Source organism: Chrysemys picta, chromosome 11, assembly GCF_011386835.1.
Source record: "Chrysemys picta bellii isolate R12L10 chromosome 11, ASM1138683v2, whole genome shotgun sequence".
In the NCBI taxonomy this organism is placed as follows: domain Eukaryota; kingdom Metazoa; phylum Chordata; order Testudines; family Emydidae; genus Chrysemys; species Chrysemys picta.
Window position 1 is genome coordinate 19,697,661 of NC_088801.1, and position 12,734 is coordinate 19,710,394.

Sequence of the window (12,734 nt, forward strand, 5' to 3'; positions counted from 1 at the left end):
TGGTGTATAATTGTGGGAAGGGACACCTGATAGATGTTGTGTGAGGAGTCTGAGCAAATGAAATTGTAATGGAATTCTTGTTCAGGCTTTAGAAAATAGCTTTTTATTTATTCTTTTTTCTAGAGATGCTACATCCATATAATTCATTACATAGTTGCACATCTTTCAGCAAGTCAATAGTGAATCAATGAATTGAAATCTTTTACACCATTTTTAGTATAACAAACATAATCAGGGGTGTTTTTCAGTGGTGTCCTTTTTAGTGTTGTTTTCCTAAGGCATTTCTGTGGAGATACTCAGTGGTTCAAATGAATAATTTTGATTCTTTTCCCTGGCAGGTGTATGAGGCAGTCCCATGTTACACTGAGTGCAATCAGTATTCCTGGGTAGTAGAACCATGGTCTCCATGCAAAATCAACAGCGAACAAAATTCCCTCCACTGTGGAGACGGAATACAAACTAGAAAAATCAGGTGCGTGAAAAGAAAGGCATAATTATTTTAAATATACAGAAGCTAAAACTTTTTTTTCATAAGGAAAAAGTAACTGGATTTATGAAAGTGAATGTCCAACATCTCTGCAGTGGAAAGAGGTGTGCATTGACATTTAAAGGTTTACAGACAAAGCTGCCCTCAGATGCAGTTTTATTCATAGTCATAGAGTTAAAGGTCAGAAGGGACTATTAGATCATCTAGTCTGACCTCCTGTACATCATAGGTCACCAACACCACCCAGCACCTGCACACTAACCTAACAACTGAAATGAGACCAAAGTATTACAACCTGCAGGAGACTAGTCTATTATGAGCCACAGACAGAATAGGAGGGACCAAGGTTCACCAGTGCCCGAGGCCCTTGCAATGGCTGGGAAATGATTAGATATACTCAGCTAATCCTGGCAAGTGACCTGAACCCACATGCTGCAGAGGAAGGCAAAAATTCCCCAAGATCACTGCCAATCTGTTCTAGAGAAAATTCCTTTCTGACCCCACATATGGTGATTAGCTAGACCCTGAGCATGTAAGCAAGAACCAGCCAGCCAAGCACCTATAGAATGTTATAATCATGACTTCTTTAAAGTCATACAGTGCCTAAATTGGAACTCTTCCTTTGACATTCCAGATATATAGTCGAGCAGGCTAAACAACAATAAAGAAAAATTTGGATTCACTAATATTTTTTTCAAATAAAACCACCACATTCAGTTCACTGCAATTTATGGAATAATATTAATCATTTGCAAGTATTTCATGCAACCACTAATTATTCAGGAAAGTATTCCTGTATCCTCAACTTTTTATGAATGTTACTAGTGATTATTCCTCCAAAAATTTGTTCTGGAAGTGTGTTTATTATTTCATAGTCTCCTCTTTAAAACACTGTCTTCCAGTCAGGGAGCAGAAATAATATCATGTGACATAGGTGACCAATTATTTATTCATATTCACCTGGTAACCACACAAAGCAAGAAGTCAAAATTTAAAGCTTGCATCTCATAATTTAAAATTATTCAATTATTATTGAATATTTACAAATAACAAATGCATACAGGAAGTCCACATTGAGTTAGCATAGGTTTGAAAACAATTCTCTAAATTCATAATTAATATTATTTGTAACAAATAGTTTGATCAGGTTTACTGTGCAGACCCATGGTGTATATATAATGGCTCATTTGGAAACATACAGATCTGTTGTCAATAAGCACCCCTATTGTTCTATACCTTAAGCTGTTATCTACCAGATGTAATTGATTATTAATTTTCTCCCTGTAGATGTGTAAATACTGCTGAGGATGGTGAAGGCGAGACTGTGCCCATTACGCTGTGTGATCAGTCTGAAATCCCTAATGAAGCCCAAAAGTGTAATCTTTACTGCCCTAATGAGTGTGTAATGTCTGTCTGGGGACAATGGAGCCAGTGTCCACAGGTAAATGGGTTTTACAGTGTCTCTTAAGGGAATGTTTTCATGTCTTCTTCTCAGTTTCCTCTTCTTGAGTCACTTTAGGCTCCCTTTATATAGTACATATGTTTCAGTAGCAAGGATAACTGACTTTCCAAGGGAAGTCAAGCTCAATGGATTCTACATCCAGACTGGTTAATGACCAACTCTGTAAATGTTTCCCCTTTGTCCGATGTTGTGTAACAGACTCACCATTGGAAGGTGCTAAACCAGAAATTTTAGGGCATTAGAAGTGTCAGCATCAATTCAGTTTACTGAACAGACTGTTTGTTTTTAAAAGTTATGCTACCCACTTGCTGTGAAAGGGAGGAATATATATGTATATATATTTGCATAACAGACGTAAAATAACGGGTCTTTGTCTTGAAGAGTTTACAAACTGAGGGTCTGATCTTGCAAAAGCAACTAACAAACATAGTTCTTTCTACTATAAGTTGTCCCACATGCTCAATGGGGCTACTCATGTGAATAAGAATTACAGGATCACATTTGTTTGCACCTATGAATACTACCAACCCACAACTTAGACCAGCACAAGGATCTGTGTGAGGAGACTCTGTAGGTAAGGAGGCAGGTGTCTGGTTCTAGGTTGGGGAAAAGCTGCACAGGGGAGGAAATATTGTGGAGTGTGATTGTGGTGTAGTGTCCTGGCTGGTGAGCCAGCTAGTCCTCCTGCATTGTGAATCTTGGCCAAGACACTATGTAAGCTAGATGAAATATACTGTTAGTTTAAATACACTTCAGTGAAGGAAAAACAGTGAGTTTAGCTTTAGGAAATTATGTTCTGGATTTATATTCCTGAACTGTATATACAGCTTGCCTAACAAGCTAATGACAACTAATGGGTGGGAATATTAAGTGTAGGCAGTAGCTTGTTTGGGTCTGAGACTTATTAAATGATGTTCCAAGTCCAATCTACTAATCAGACAGAGACTCAGTTTTCAGCTCTATCACTAAGCCAACCATTCAAGTGGTGACATGAAAGAGGATTCCCGTGGTAGAGAAGGTACTTTGGCTTCTAAGGAATAAAAGCTGGACCAAGTTTCAGTCATAACATTTTGAACTGCCAAATGCATGAGGTCTTAAACTTTGTGCTAAAAAGAACAGAAATAGACGTCAGGTTTTCTTTCAGGCGGGGACAAGGATTATTTTAGGAAAAAGCAATGCATGTCACCTTTTATGATGAGCATGTTGAAACTCAGAGGTTAAAAAACCTCCAACTTTTAACCACTGTGATAAAATATCATTTCTGACCACACTGCTACAAAAATTACATGACCGCACTAGTGAAACAAAATTTCCAGTACTGACCCAGCAAAATCTCTTCCAGGGCAGCTGTACTACAGTAATTAAATATCCACCCTGACTTCAGTTCAATGGGTATCCTGTGTCAGGAGTTATCCAGATCTTTGAGGTGTAACTTCAGTGTCTCTAGTTGGCAACATGCATATTAACTCAGACTGAAATCTGTGCACAGAGGACTCTGAATACTTGATGTAAATTGTGAAATGAAGATGATCCTTTCTTCAAGCATTTTAGAGAGCCACCAAGACATTCAACTCCTATGCTATTTTGAGTAACACAGATAATTAAACAGCTCTGTTTCTTAACAGCAAAGAGGGCACGGGTCTTTGTGGGTAAATTTTTCAGAATTGTTCACTATTGGCCTAACATAGCTCTCATATGAGTCAGTGATAACTTCAGTGAGAACAGAGCTAGGCTGATGCTGAGCACATTTGAAAATCCTACTGTTATATTTCATTAAGCAAAATAACACGTATTTTAGGTGATACAGACTCAACCCATGAGGTGCTGAATGCCCTCAACTCCCAAAGTGTCAAACTGAGTCAGAGAACTGAAAGGAGAACTCAGGACTTGTCACTTGCCCCATAGTCAAAGGACATTGGCCCAGTGGGAGTTCAAAGCCCTCTGTGCCATGCAAGAAGTGCTCTGTGCTTCACCAGTCATGACAGAACTGTGAGACCACTTTGGAGACTTTGAAGAGATGGGGATCCCGAGTAGAACTGGAATATCTTGGTCTGTATCTCAGATACTTCAGTAAAGGCAAATACTATAGGAAGATAGGGAATACGATGATTCGAGTTGAAAACTGGGAATCAGGATGCCTCAGTTCTCATTTCTGTTCACTGACGCACTTTGTGATCTTGGGAAAATCACTTAACCTCCTTGTATTTCAATTTAATCATTTCTAAAATGGGTATAATAATTAATAACACCTTCTTCACAAGTTGCTTGGAGGTTTAATTAAATGGTGATTGTAAAATGCACTGATATCCTTTGAAGAAAGTTGCTATATGGATGCAAATTATTATTAACAGCACTAGTTGACAGACAAACTTAGGATCTGACAATTTTCTATAGCAGCACCACTTTTGGAATAAAATAAGTTTGGATACTACAGAGTAAACAGGGCTCTATCAAAGAGTGAAAAGCAAATCACCGTGGCTTTTACAAATTTCTAGAATAGTTACTCATATTGACAATGGTGTTGCTGACAGCAGACATGAAGAAATTGGAGGTGGTTGTAGTATGTGTACACAAAATGACCAATGAAAAACATTAGATTGAGATACTAAGGGGTACATTTTCAGCAAGGCCTCTACCATGCTTCTTGCATATGCACCTATACATACATGTGCCCAAGTTTTGCAGGTGCAGACATTTGCACGTGAATAGCTTTCGAATGTGTAAAGTGTACACACAAGTATTTTGTATGCACAAAATGAAGGCATTTGTTATTGTGACCTTTATTTACCCACAGGATAAGCACAGCATGAACAATGGTGCTGTATGCTTCCTCATGACATTTAAGCCACCATATTTCAAACAACCTTCTTTTAGGAGTGATAACATATTTTCATTTCAAAGTATGTCAAATCCATGGGCTCCCTACTGACACTGCCAACACTGCTGCCAGTTACTGTTGTTTATGATGGCTGTTTTTGTAGTGTGGACAGCTGTCCACAAAGAAATGAACTGAAGCATTTTCTCATTCCATTAGGTCACCAAAAACACATCGGACAATAACAATGTTTGGTTGATACCAAATAGATATTAATGCATCATCCAGATGGTTACAGTTCTGTTTTTGAGCCATCCATCCTTATATTTTATTGCTCTTTTTAAAAAAAAACTTCAGTGGTAGAACTGTAAAATTATTTTAAATGATTTTGGGTTAGATTATGACACATTTAAAATAGGGGATAGCAAATTTATTAATCATGGATCTATTAGTATACTCTCAAGGCAAAGCATGATTGTCAAAATTATACATATGCGGCCTGATCTTCCTCCCATTAAAATCAATGGGAAAACTTCCACTGACTGCTGTGGTGCAGTACTGAGCCCTTTTAAAGAAGATATTGAAAATGATGACTGAGTTAAGGTTTGTACTGATTTCTGAGAGGACCAGGTACAGTCATAGCTAAACTTAAGTGAAATTAAAATCTTTTGTTTGGTAGAATTATATACAACAGAGGTTGCTGTTTTGTTGAATGCAATTTTCAACCCTCACACTTTTGCTTTATTTAAAATTGCAATAAAATGGCTGTTTTCAAACTGAAAATGTGTGAAACACAAGTTTTTGGCTTTCAATGCAAGGCCGTTTTCACTTTAAAATGGAACTATTTTCAAGAAATTGGATACATGATTTATTCAAATATTTATCAAAATTTTGAATGAGATTCTATCAAAATGCAAAAGAAAAAACTCAGACAAGCCTTTTAGTGTGTGTGTGTGTGTATATACACACACACACACACACACACACACACACACACACATTATATATATATAATGGTTTGAAATATTTCACACACATTTAGCGATAGATTTTTGTGAGACAGGTTGCCAGAATGCATTGTGGAAAATTGTAGACTCACAAGATTTGCTTCTACATCCCCATGATATTTGTGGTTCTCTTGAGAATAGTCAGTGTTCATGAAACTTCTTAGCAGTTGACAGGACTAAATGACCACCATGTCATAGCTACCTCTGAAATGATCCACCCCTGTGAGTCTTAGATTGAAAAATACTTGATTATGATTCTTGTCATGGTAGAGTTCCTTCCCAGATGCCTTGGTGTACTGCATTTTCTTGAATTCAAGTGGTTTGGATAATGATTGATAATAAACTCATTTCAGTAGGAGATTCACAGAATCATAGCAGCTGGACATGGACTTCTTAGACCATTCAGTCTATCCTTTGTCAATGAAGGATTGTTCCCTGTGGTGTACTTTTTAGTCCTTGAAGACGCTGTGTGCCCTTGACTCCTCTTGAAATCAGTCGGACTTGAAAGTGGTCAGTGCTCAAACAATGGACTCCTCAATACTTCTTTCACCTGATATAGTTGTAAAAGGCCTTAGTTATATTTCTTTGATTATCATAAACTTTGATTTTTCCCCCCTGCTCTTCTCTTTTCTGGACACCTCCTCTGATTCTAAGAATTTGTGTTTTTGCTCACTCCCTTTTCTGTTTCCAGTGTGGTTTTGATTCATTTCAGATTTTTCTGCAGCTCCATCTTGCATTCTTTTTTTTTCCAGTTGAACTGCAGCTTGTTGTACTTTGATTATAGTGCCTTTATGGATCACCTGTAGGGATTTCCCACCATTACTGTCAGTGGTGGATTTTAATACTTCTTCCCATTGTACGCTACCTTTCCAAAATGTGCCTTTCTGAAATCTAATACTTGAATGTTGCTTTCTATGATTCCATTCCTTTCTTTGCTGAACTCAGTGAGCTCAAGGTTACTTATTCTCAGCTTCCCTATTATTCTGACATTCTCTTATCAGTAAGGAGTAAATCCAACATGGCTTCCACTGGTTGAAGACTGTCTTCTGGCCCATAAAGTTTTCTTCATGTAGTTTCAACATGAAGGCTTTAATTCAGTTCAAAATAAAAACAGTTTGAAGCTTGCCTGTTTTGAAAAATCATTAAGAAATTAGATTGACTTGCATTTGGCTTTAGAGATTTCATATTAGTTCCAGTTATAATAATGTGTTCAGACATCATTTGATTGCTCAAAGAACTAGCTAAACAGTCCAGAAACTGAAACTCTGCCATCTCTGTTAAATATTCAGTGATCAAATAACATGCAGTACCTACAATGTTTTGACTGTGTATTCATCTGACTTGGAAATGTAATTAATTGACTTCAATTGAATTCATCAAAGCATTCTTAAGCTGAGTTAATATGCAAGTTGTGCTGCAAGTCCCTGGAATAATTATCTCAATTTTATTTTGTTAGCTCTCTGCTATCATGCTGATAACAGTCATAGCCCCCATATCAGATCTGAGTGACCTCCTTGTTTGCCTCAGCTGTTGGCATTTACATTAAAGAGTCTGAAATTAGTTAATTATACAAGGTTACATATATACTCAGTGAGAGCAGCTGTTCCTACTTTAGTGGTTGTTCTCCTCATGGATCAATACCAATGTGTGGCGCTATAGATGTAACAATCAAGTTATTATTTTCTTAAATCTGTATAGTGTTTAAATACTGACTGATTTTAAAAGTGGGAGCAAGAGATGTGGTTGGCTTGTAGACTTGGCAGGGACTTTAATTTTAGATGACAGGTCTGAATTGGTGGTGATTAGAAATGCTTCCCTTACAGAGACAGTTGGAAATGAAATAGTGGTCTCATTTCTGTTCTTGATAGACAACTGTATACATTACTATAGTTTTCATCACCTTTATCAGTAGTCTGTTCAGAGGCTTCAAGACACAGAGACTGGAGTAAAGAATTAAATAGACATGGAATTATATTTCCAAAACTAGAGATGGGCTATCCAAGTCCAGGGTGGGAAGTATTCTATTCAGGGGACATTATGGGGAAAATGTACACTATTTCTGTTGGTGCTGTACCTGTGGATAAATGCAGCAAAGTTCTGCAGTTTAAGTAATGGAGTGGTAGCGAGAAACACTGGATTTCTAACCTCAGCTCTGCCACTAAATTAAATTAATGGAGATATGCCATCTCCTAGAACTGGAAGGGACCCTGAAAGGTCATCGAGTCCAGCCCCCTGCCTTCACTAGCAGGACCAAGGACTGATTTTGCCCCAGATCCCTAAGTGGCCCCCTCAAGGATTGAACTCACAACCCTGGGTTTAGCAGGCCAATGCTCAAACCACTGAGCTATCCCTCCCCTGAGGCATAGATAACTATGTATGCCTTGGGCAAATCACTTAGCCTGTTTGGGCCAAATACTTCCTACAGTTACACACATGACACCCTCTTGAAATCAATGAAATTGCATTGATATAAATGAAGTCAGAAGTTCTGCTCTCGCTCTTTGTTTTCCCACCTGTTAAATGGGGAAAATTTACCTGAAAGAGATGTTGTACAGTGCTTTAAAAGTATAAAGCACCATACAAGTGCTAGTTATTATTGCTAAATACATTTCCTAGGTCTGCTTTTATATAACTGTGCAGTATAGTCCAGGTTGCTTGCTTTATTTTAAAGTTTACCTGAAAATCAGTGAGGAAAGAATAATTATTTTAATAAGTACAGGATGAATGAACTTATCAATGCCTTTTAAAAAATTACAGAGTGCAGAAAGCCCCACATGAACAGTATAGGCTAATACATTTATATTATAATGGACTAGTCATGTTATTGTATAGAACATTTACATCTTCATGAAGATTATGATGAATGGCTTATAACACTGTTAAAACTGGTCAAAACCACTTGCTACGGCTGCACGTATTCAAGTTTAAGAGTTGCACGTCTCTTTGAGTAGTTTGTTAAACATAATGTAGCTAGCCATGTATAGTGCAATCCACAAGCATTTCAATAAATTAAATGCATTGGCTAATGTGTTACAACTTTTGTACTGCATGGTTATGAGAACCTAGGTACATCGATAGATAACTCATTTCTGAATTGTAAACAAGGCTTACAAAGAGGTATACAAGGGACTGTTAGATATATGTTAGGAACACTGTAAAACTCATACCTGGCAACTTAGCATTTTATAGCCTTACAATTTTATTCCTCATCTTTTACCATCCTCTTCCACAACACACTTTTCTTATGTTATATAAATGTCTTCTCTTTGTCAAAACAAAGGTGGATTCTCTGTGCTTGATTATACCTGTACTTCCTTTTGTGTTAGCTTATAGTGGGGCTAAGTGGTCACAGTGGATTGCAAGAAATACAGTAGTTATATTTACCAAGATTTGCTCCGTTGGAATTAAGATGATGTCTTTCACAGCTTTTGAAGTGATTGCGCTTTTGTGGCACAGGCTGATCCCATCTGGTTTTTAAATGGTTTGTTTCTCGCATGCTTTTGTATTTTGGTAGTTTGTATAAACTAATCTCTGAGTCCATTTCAACACCATACATGTCATATAGAGATAGGAATTGGAAGGTGCTCACGTCAGTCAAGTTATGTGGCTAAGGAAACTCCTTGCAGCTGAGTCTGACACACTTGTGCAAGTGAAAGTGTTACTGACTTCAGACTCTAAGCCCTGGTCTACACTAGGCATGGGATCGATCTAAGTTACGCAACTTCAGCTACGTGAATAAAGTAGCTGAAGTTGACGTACTTAGATTGACTTACCGTGGTGTCTTCGCCGTGGTGAGTTGACTTCTGCTGGTACCCCATCGACTCTGCCTGCGCCTCTCACGGCGCTGGAGTACAGGAGTCAATGGGAGAGTGCTTGGGGGTCGATTTATCGTGTCTAGACTAGACACAATAAATCGATCCCCGCTGGATCGATCGCTGCCTGCCGATCCGGCAGGTAGTGTACACATACCCTAATTTTAGGGCCTGTGCCTATTACCATTGAAGTTAAGACCAGAATTACCATTCATTTCAGTGAAAGCAGGATTGGGTGCCTGGATTGTCAGGGACCTTGTCTTGGAACTTATTTGTAAAGGGTTTTCAATTAAGCCCCAGCTCTGTCTTCATTTTTGTAGGCTAAATGTTTCACCTACAAAAAATTCCCTCCCCCTCCCCAGTGAATTGGGTAAAAATATTTTTCATGGGATATGTAACTACATGGTGCAAACGAATAGTAGACATTAAAAAGGAAATTTTTAAAGGCACATACAATAGTTAGGCACTCAATTCCCATAAGTCCTTTAATAACAATCTATCTTGTTTTCAGACCCTGAATCTGCAGTCTTTTGGTTGCATCACTTTTTTCCCCTCCCCACCTTTCAGCTTTACACCCACCAGTAGCCCAGTGTGTGGAAAGAAACCAGTGTTTATCAGTACAAATATAATGCAAATTATAGTGTAGATTCAAGTTACAATTATTTTCCTCTACAAGAAATATAAGCTCATGCAGGGCACGAACCAACTGGGACTACCTTACCAAGGGATAATCACTTACCTAACTAGTAAAAAGAAGATTAATCTTGGATCAAAGAAAATAATAGTTATTACTAGAACATTAGGAGAGAAAACAAATTCTTTGAAAAGACATTCAGTTATGACATCTATTTAATGGACTAAGATTTGTCAGAAGTGAAGAAACTCTGTAAGATGCTGTTGAATCTCAGTAATTCTTTTGTATGAAAAATATAAATTCATATACATTAGCAATGAATGAGAACTGTTAAGTCTTATCTAACCCATCCCCTTCTAAAACAGAGTTTTTCCTTGGGTATATTTCCTACTGCTTTCTCCAGCCTAGCGGCAGATATCTCAAAATATGAGGACTCTAACATTTCTCACAGAGCAGCATTTCAGAGCAAAGCTCTCATGATATCTTATAATTTCTTCCTTTATAATACTATCCTTTCCCCTCTTTCTGCACTATCCAAATCTCTGCCCATGCCTTGGGTTTCACTCCCCTTAATCACAGGATCCTTCCCCTGCCTGACCCTCCTCTCTTATCGCCAGTCAACCAGAAAAGCTGCTGAATTCATCTTCCTGCTCAGCCCTTCCAACCATGTCACCTCCAGTCAACACTGAATTCTTTCCTTTGTTTTTTTTATGAGATCAAACTCAAGCGCCTCTTCTTCATCTTTAAGACCATACAAAAACTTGTCCTTGCTCATAGCGCCCTCCCTCTTCTCCTCTCACTCCCTATACTCCCAATAGTCGCTCTTTCCCTTCATCTTCTTCACTCTCAGCTTAGTGGCCCCTGCTCTTGTATCAATCTCTCTTCATGTGTATCTCTAGCCTGCCACAAATCCCTCTTCAAAATCCATTCCTTCCAGGAATTATTCCTAGTTTGTTTTCCTCAGATAATTTCTCCACACTCTTATTTCTCCAAACTGTATCTTTCCTAGTTTGCATGTTGTCTAGTTTAGATGGTAAGCTCTTTGGGGTGGGGACGCATTTCGTAATGGTTTGGTATACATACAGACACTCATAGGTTTGCAGAGCTGCTTAAGTCTCCCTTCCAAACACGCTAATGTGCACTCTGCACCCATGTGCAAAGTCTGACTGACATCAGTGTGACTCTACTAACAGGTACAGAAGTCTGCACTAGCAGATCCCAATGCAGGATCTAATGATATAAACAGCAAGTGATTATGATACTAATAATATCACCATTGGGAGTTTTTCCTGGTACGCAACTTAAATGTTTGTTTACTTCACACCTGCTGTGTATCACCCTAACCAATCCCTCTCCCTTCTTAGTGTTTACTATTTATACCCATCAACTACTCGTACACTGTTATACCCATCCTAGTTGATTAACCAGACTGTAAATATTTTATTCTTCTAGGCTGGATTTTCAAAGGTTCCTAAAAGAGTTAGGTATCCAAATCTCACTGAAGTTCCATGGGATTTGAGTACTCAGGCACAAAAGGGAGCTTTGAAAATACCAGACTTAATTTTTTTAATTGCAAGTCATTCCCTCCTGCCTCTTTCACAGTCCAAAAATATTTGCTTCAATTTTTTAAATAGATAACATGAAAGAGTAAGGCCAGAAAATCAATTCTAGCACTACCCTGACTTTTCAACTTAGGTAAAGGGAAATTTAACAAATAATGCTACCGAATATTAGTTATAGTTAGCATAGGTTGCATTTTTGCATGTTTCCCATAGACTCAGCCTGATCAGTTGAACGTTTTCCCTTTAAGATCTTTTATTTTTCAGAGACAGTTGAAGCATTGTTTGTTGTTGATATTGTTGTTTCCAAACATCATGGCTCATCAGCAAAACTGATCAAAATGACGGCTATCAAAGCCGCAGCAAACTACTTATTTATTTGGATATCAGTAAATGCAAGATTTACTCTGACCTGTTTGAATCATGGCTGTTCTGCTACCTGCTGTGGCTAGGAAGATACCTGAGAGGGAAAATAGCCCTGCTTTCCGATAAATTTGTGTTCCAATTTGACAGCATATACAATGCGCTGTGCTGAGTTATGTTAATCTCCTATAATCATGCACAACTGGATGATGCTATATCCCTGCGAAGAGTACATATTTTCTGCCTGCATATTATCCTGTTGAAGGAAACAGAAGCAGGTATTTCAGAGCTGGCACATATCTGCTTCTTTGAGCACATTTATTGATTTTTGTAAAGTAAAGTTATGCAGAAGAACACTAACTAGGAGTGTCTACTGAGGTACCTTCTTTGATTTTTATTGGCAAATCATTTAAGTTATTCTTTCCTGTGAGGACACAAAACCAAATTAATTGCAAGAAAACTATTGGTAGACACTTATCACGGGATTAGTTTTCAGATAATTAAGAACAATTGCTTATTTTAGATGAGTAAATGACTGTTTCCTGAATAACAATGTACATTTCAATAAGATTACCATGTAAAACTATTTGACAAG

At 37.9% G+C, this 12,734-nt stretch overlaps 1 protein-coding gene across 2 annotated transcripts in view; it reads left to right on the top strand.

The window, feature by feature from the left end:
• THSD7B (thrombospondin type 1 domain containing 7B) overlaps positions 1–12,734 on the top strand; it is a 626,924-nt gene that overhangs the window by 576,978 nt on the left and 37,212 nt on the right. For both annotated transcript variants that reach the window (XM_065561607.1, XM_065561605.1), the window contains exons 16-17: positions 339–472; positions 1,775–1,928. In XM_065561607.1, coding sequence (XP_065417679.1) covers positions 339–472; positions 1,775–1,928 — 288 coding nt within the window. The remainder of the gene's footprint in view (positions 1–338; positions 473–1,774; positions 1,929–12,734) is intronic.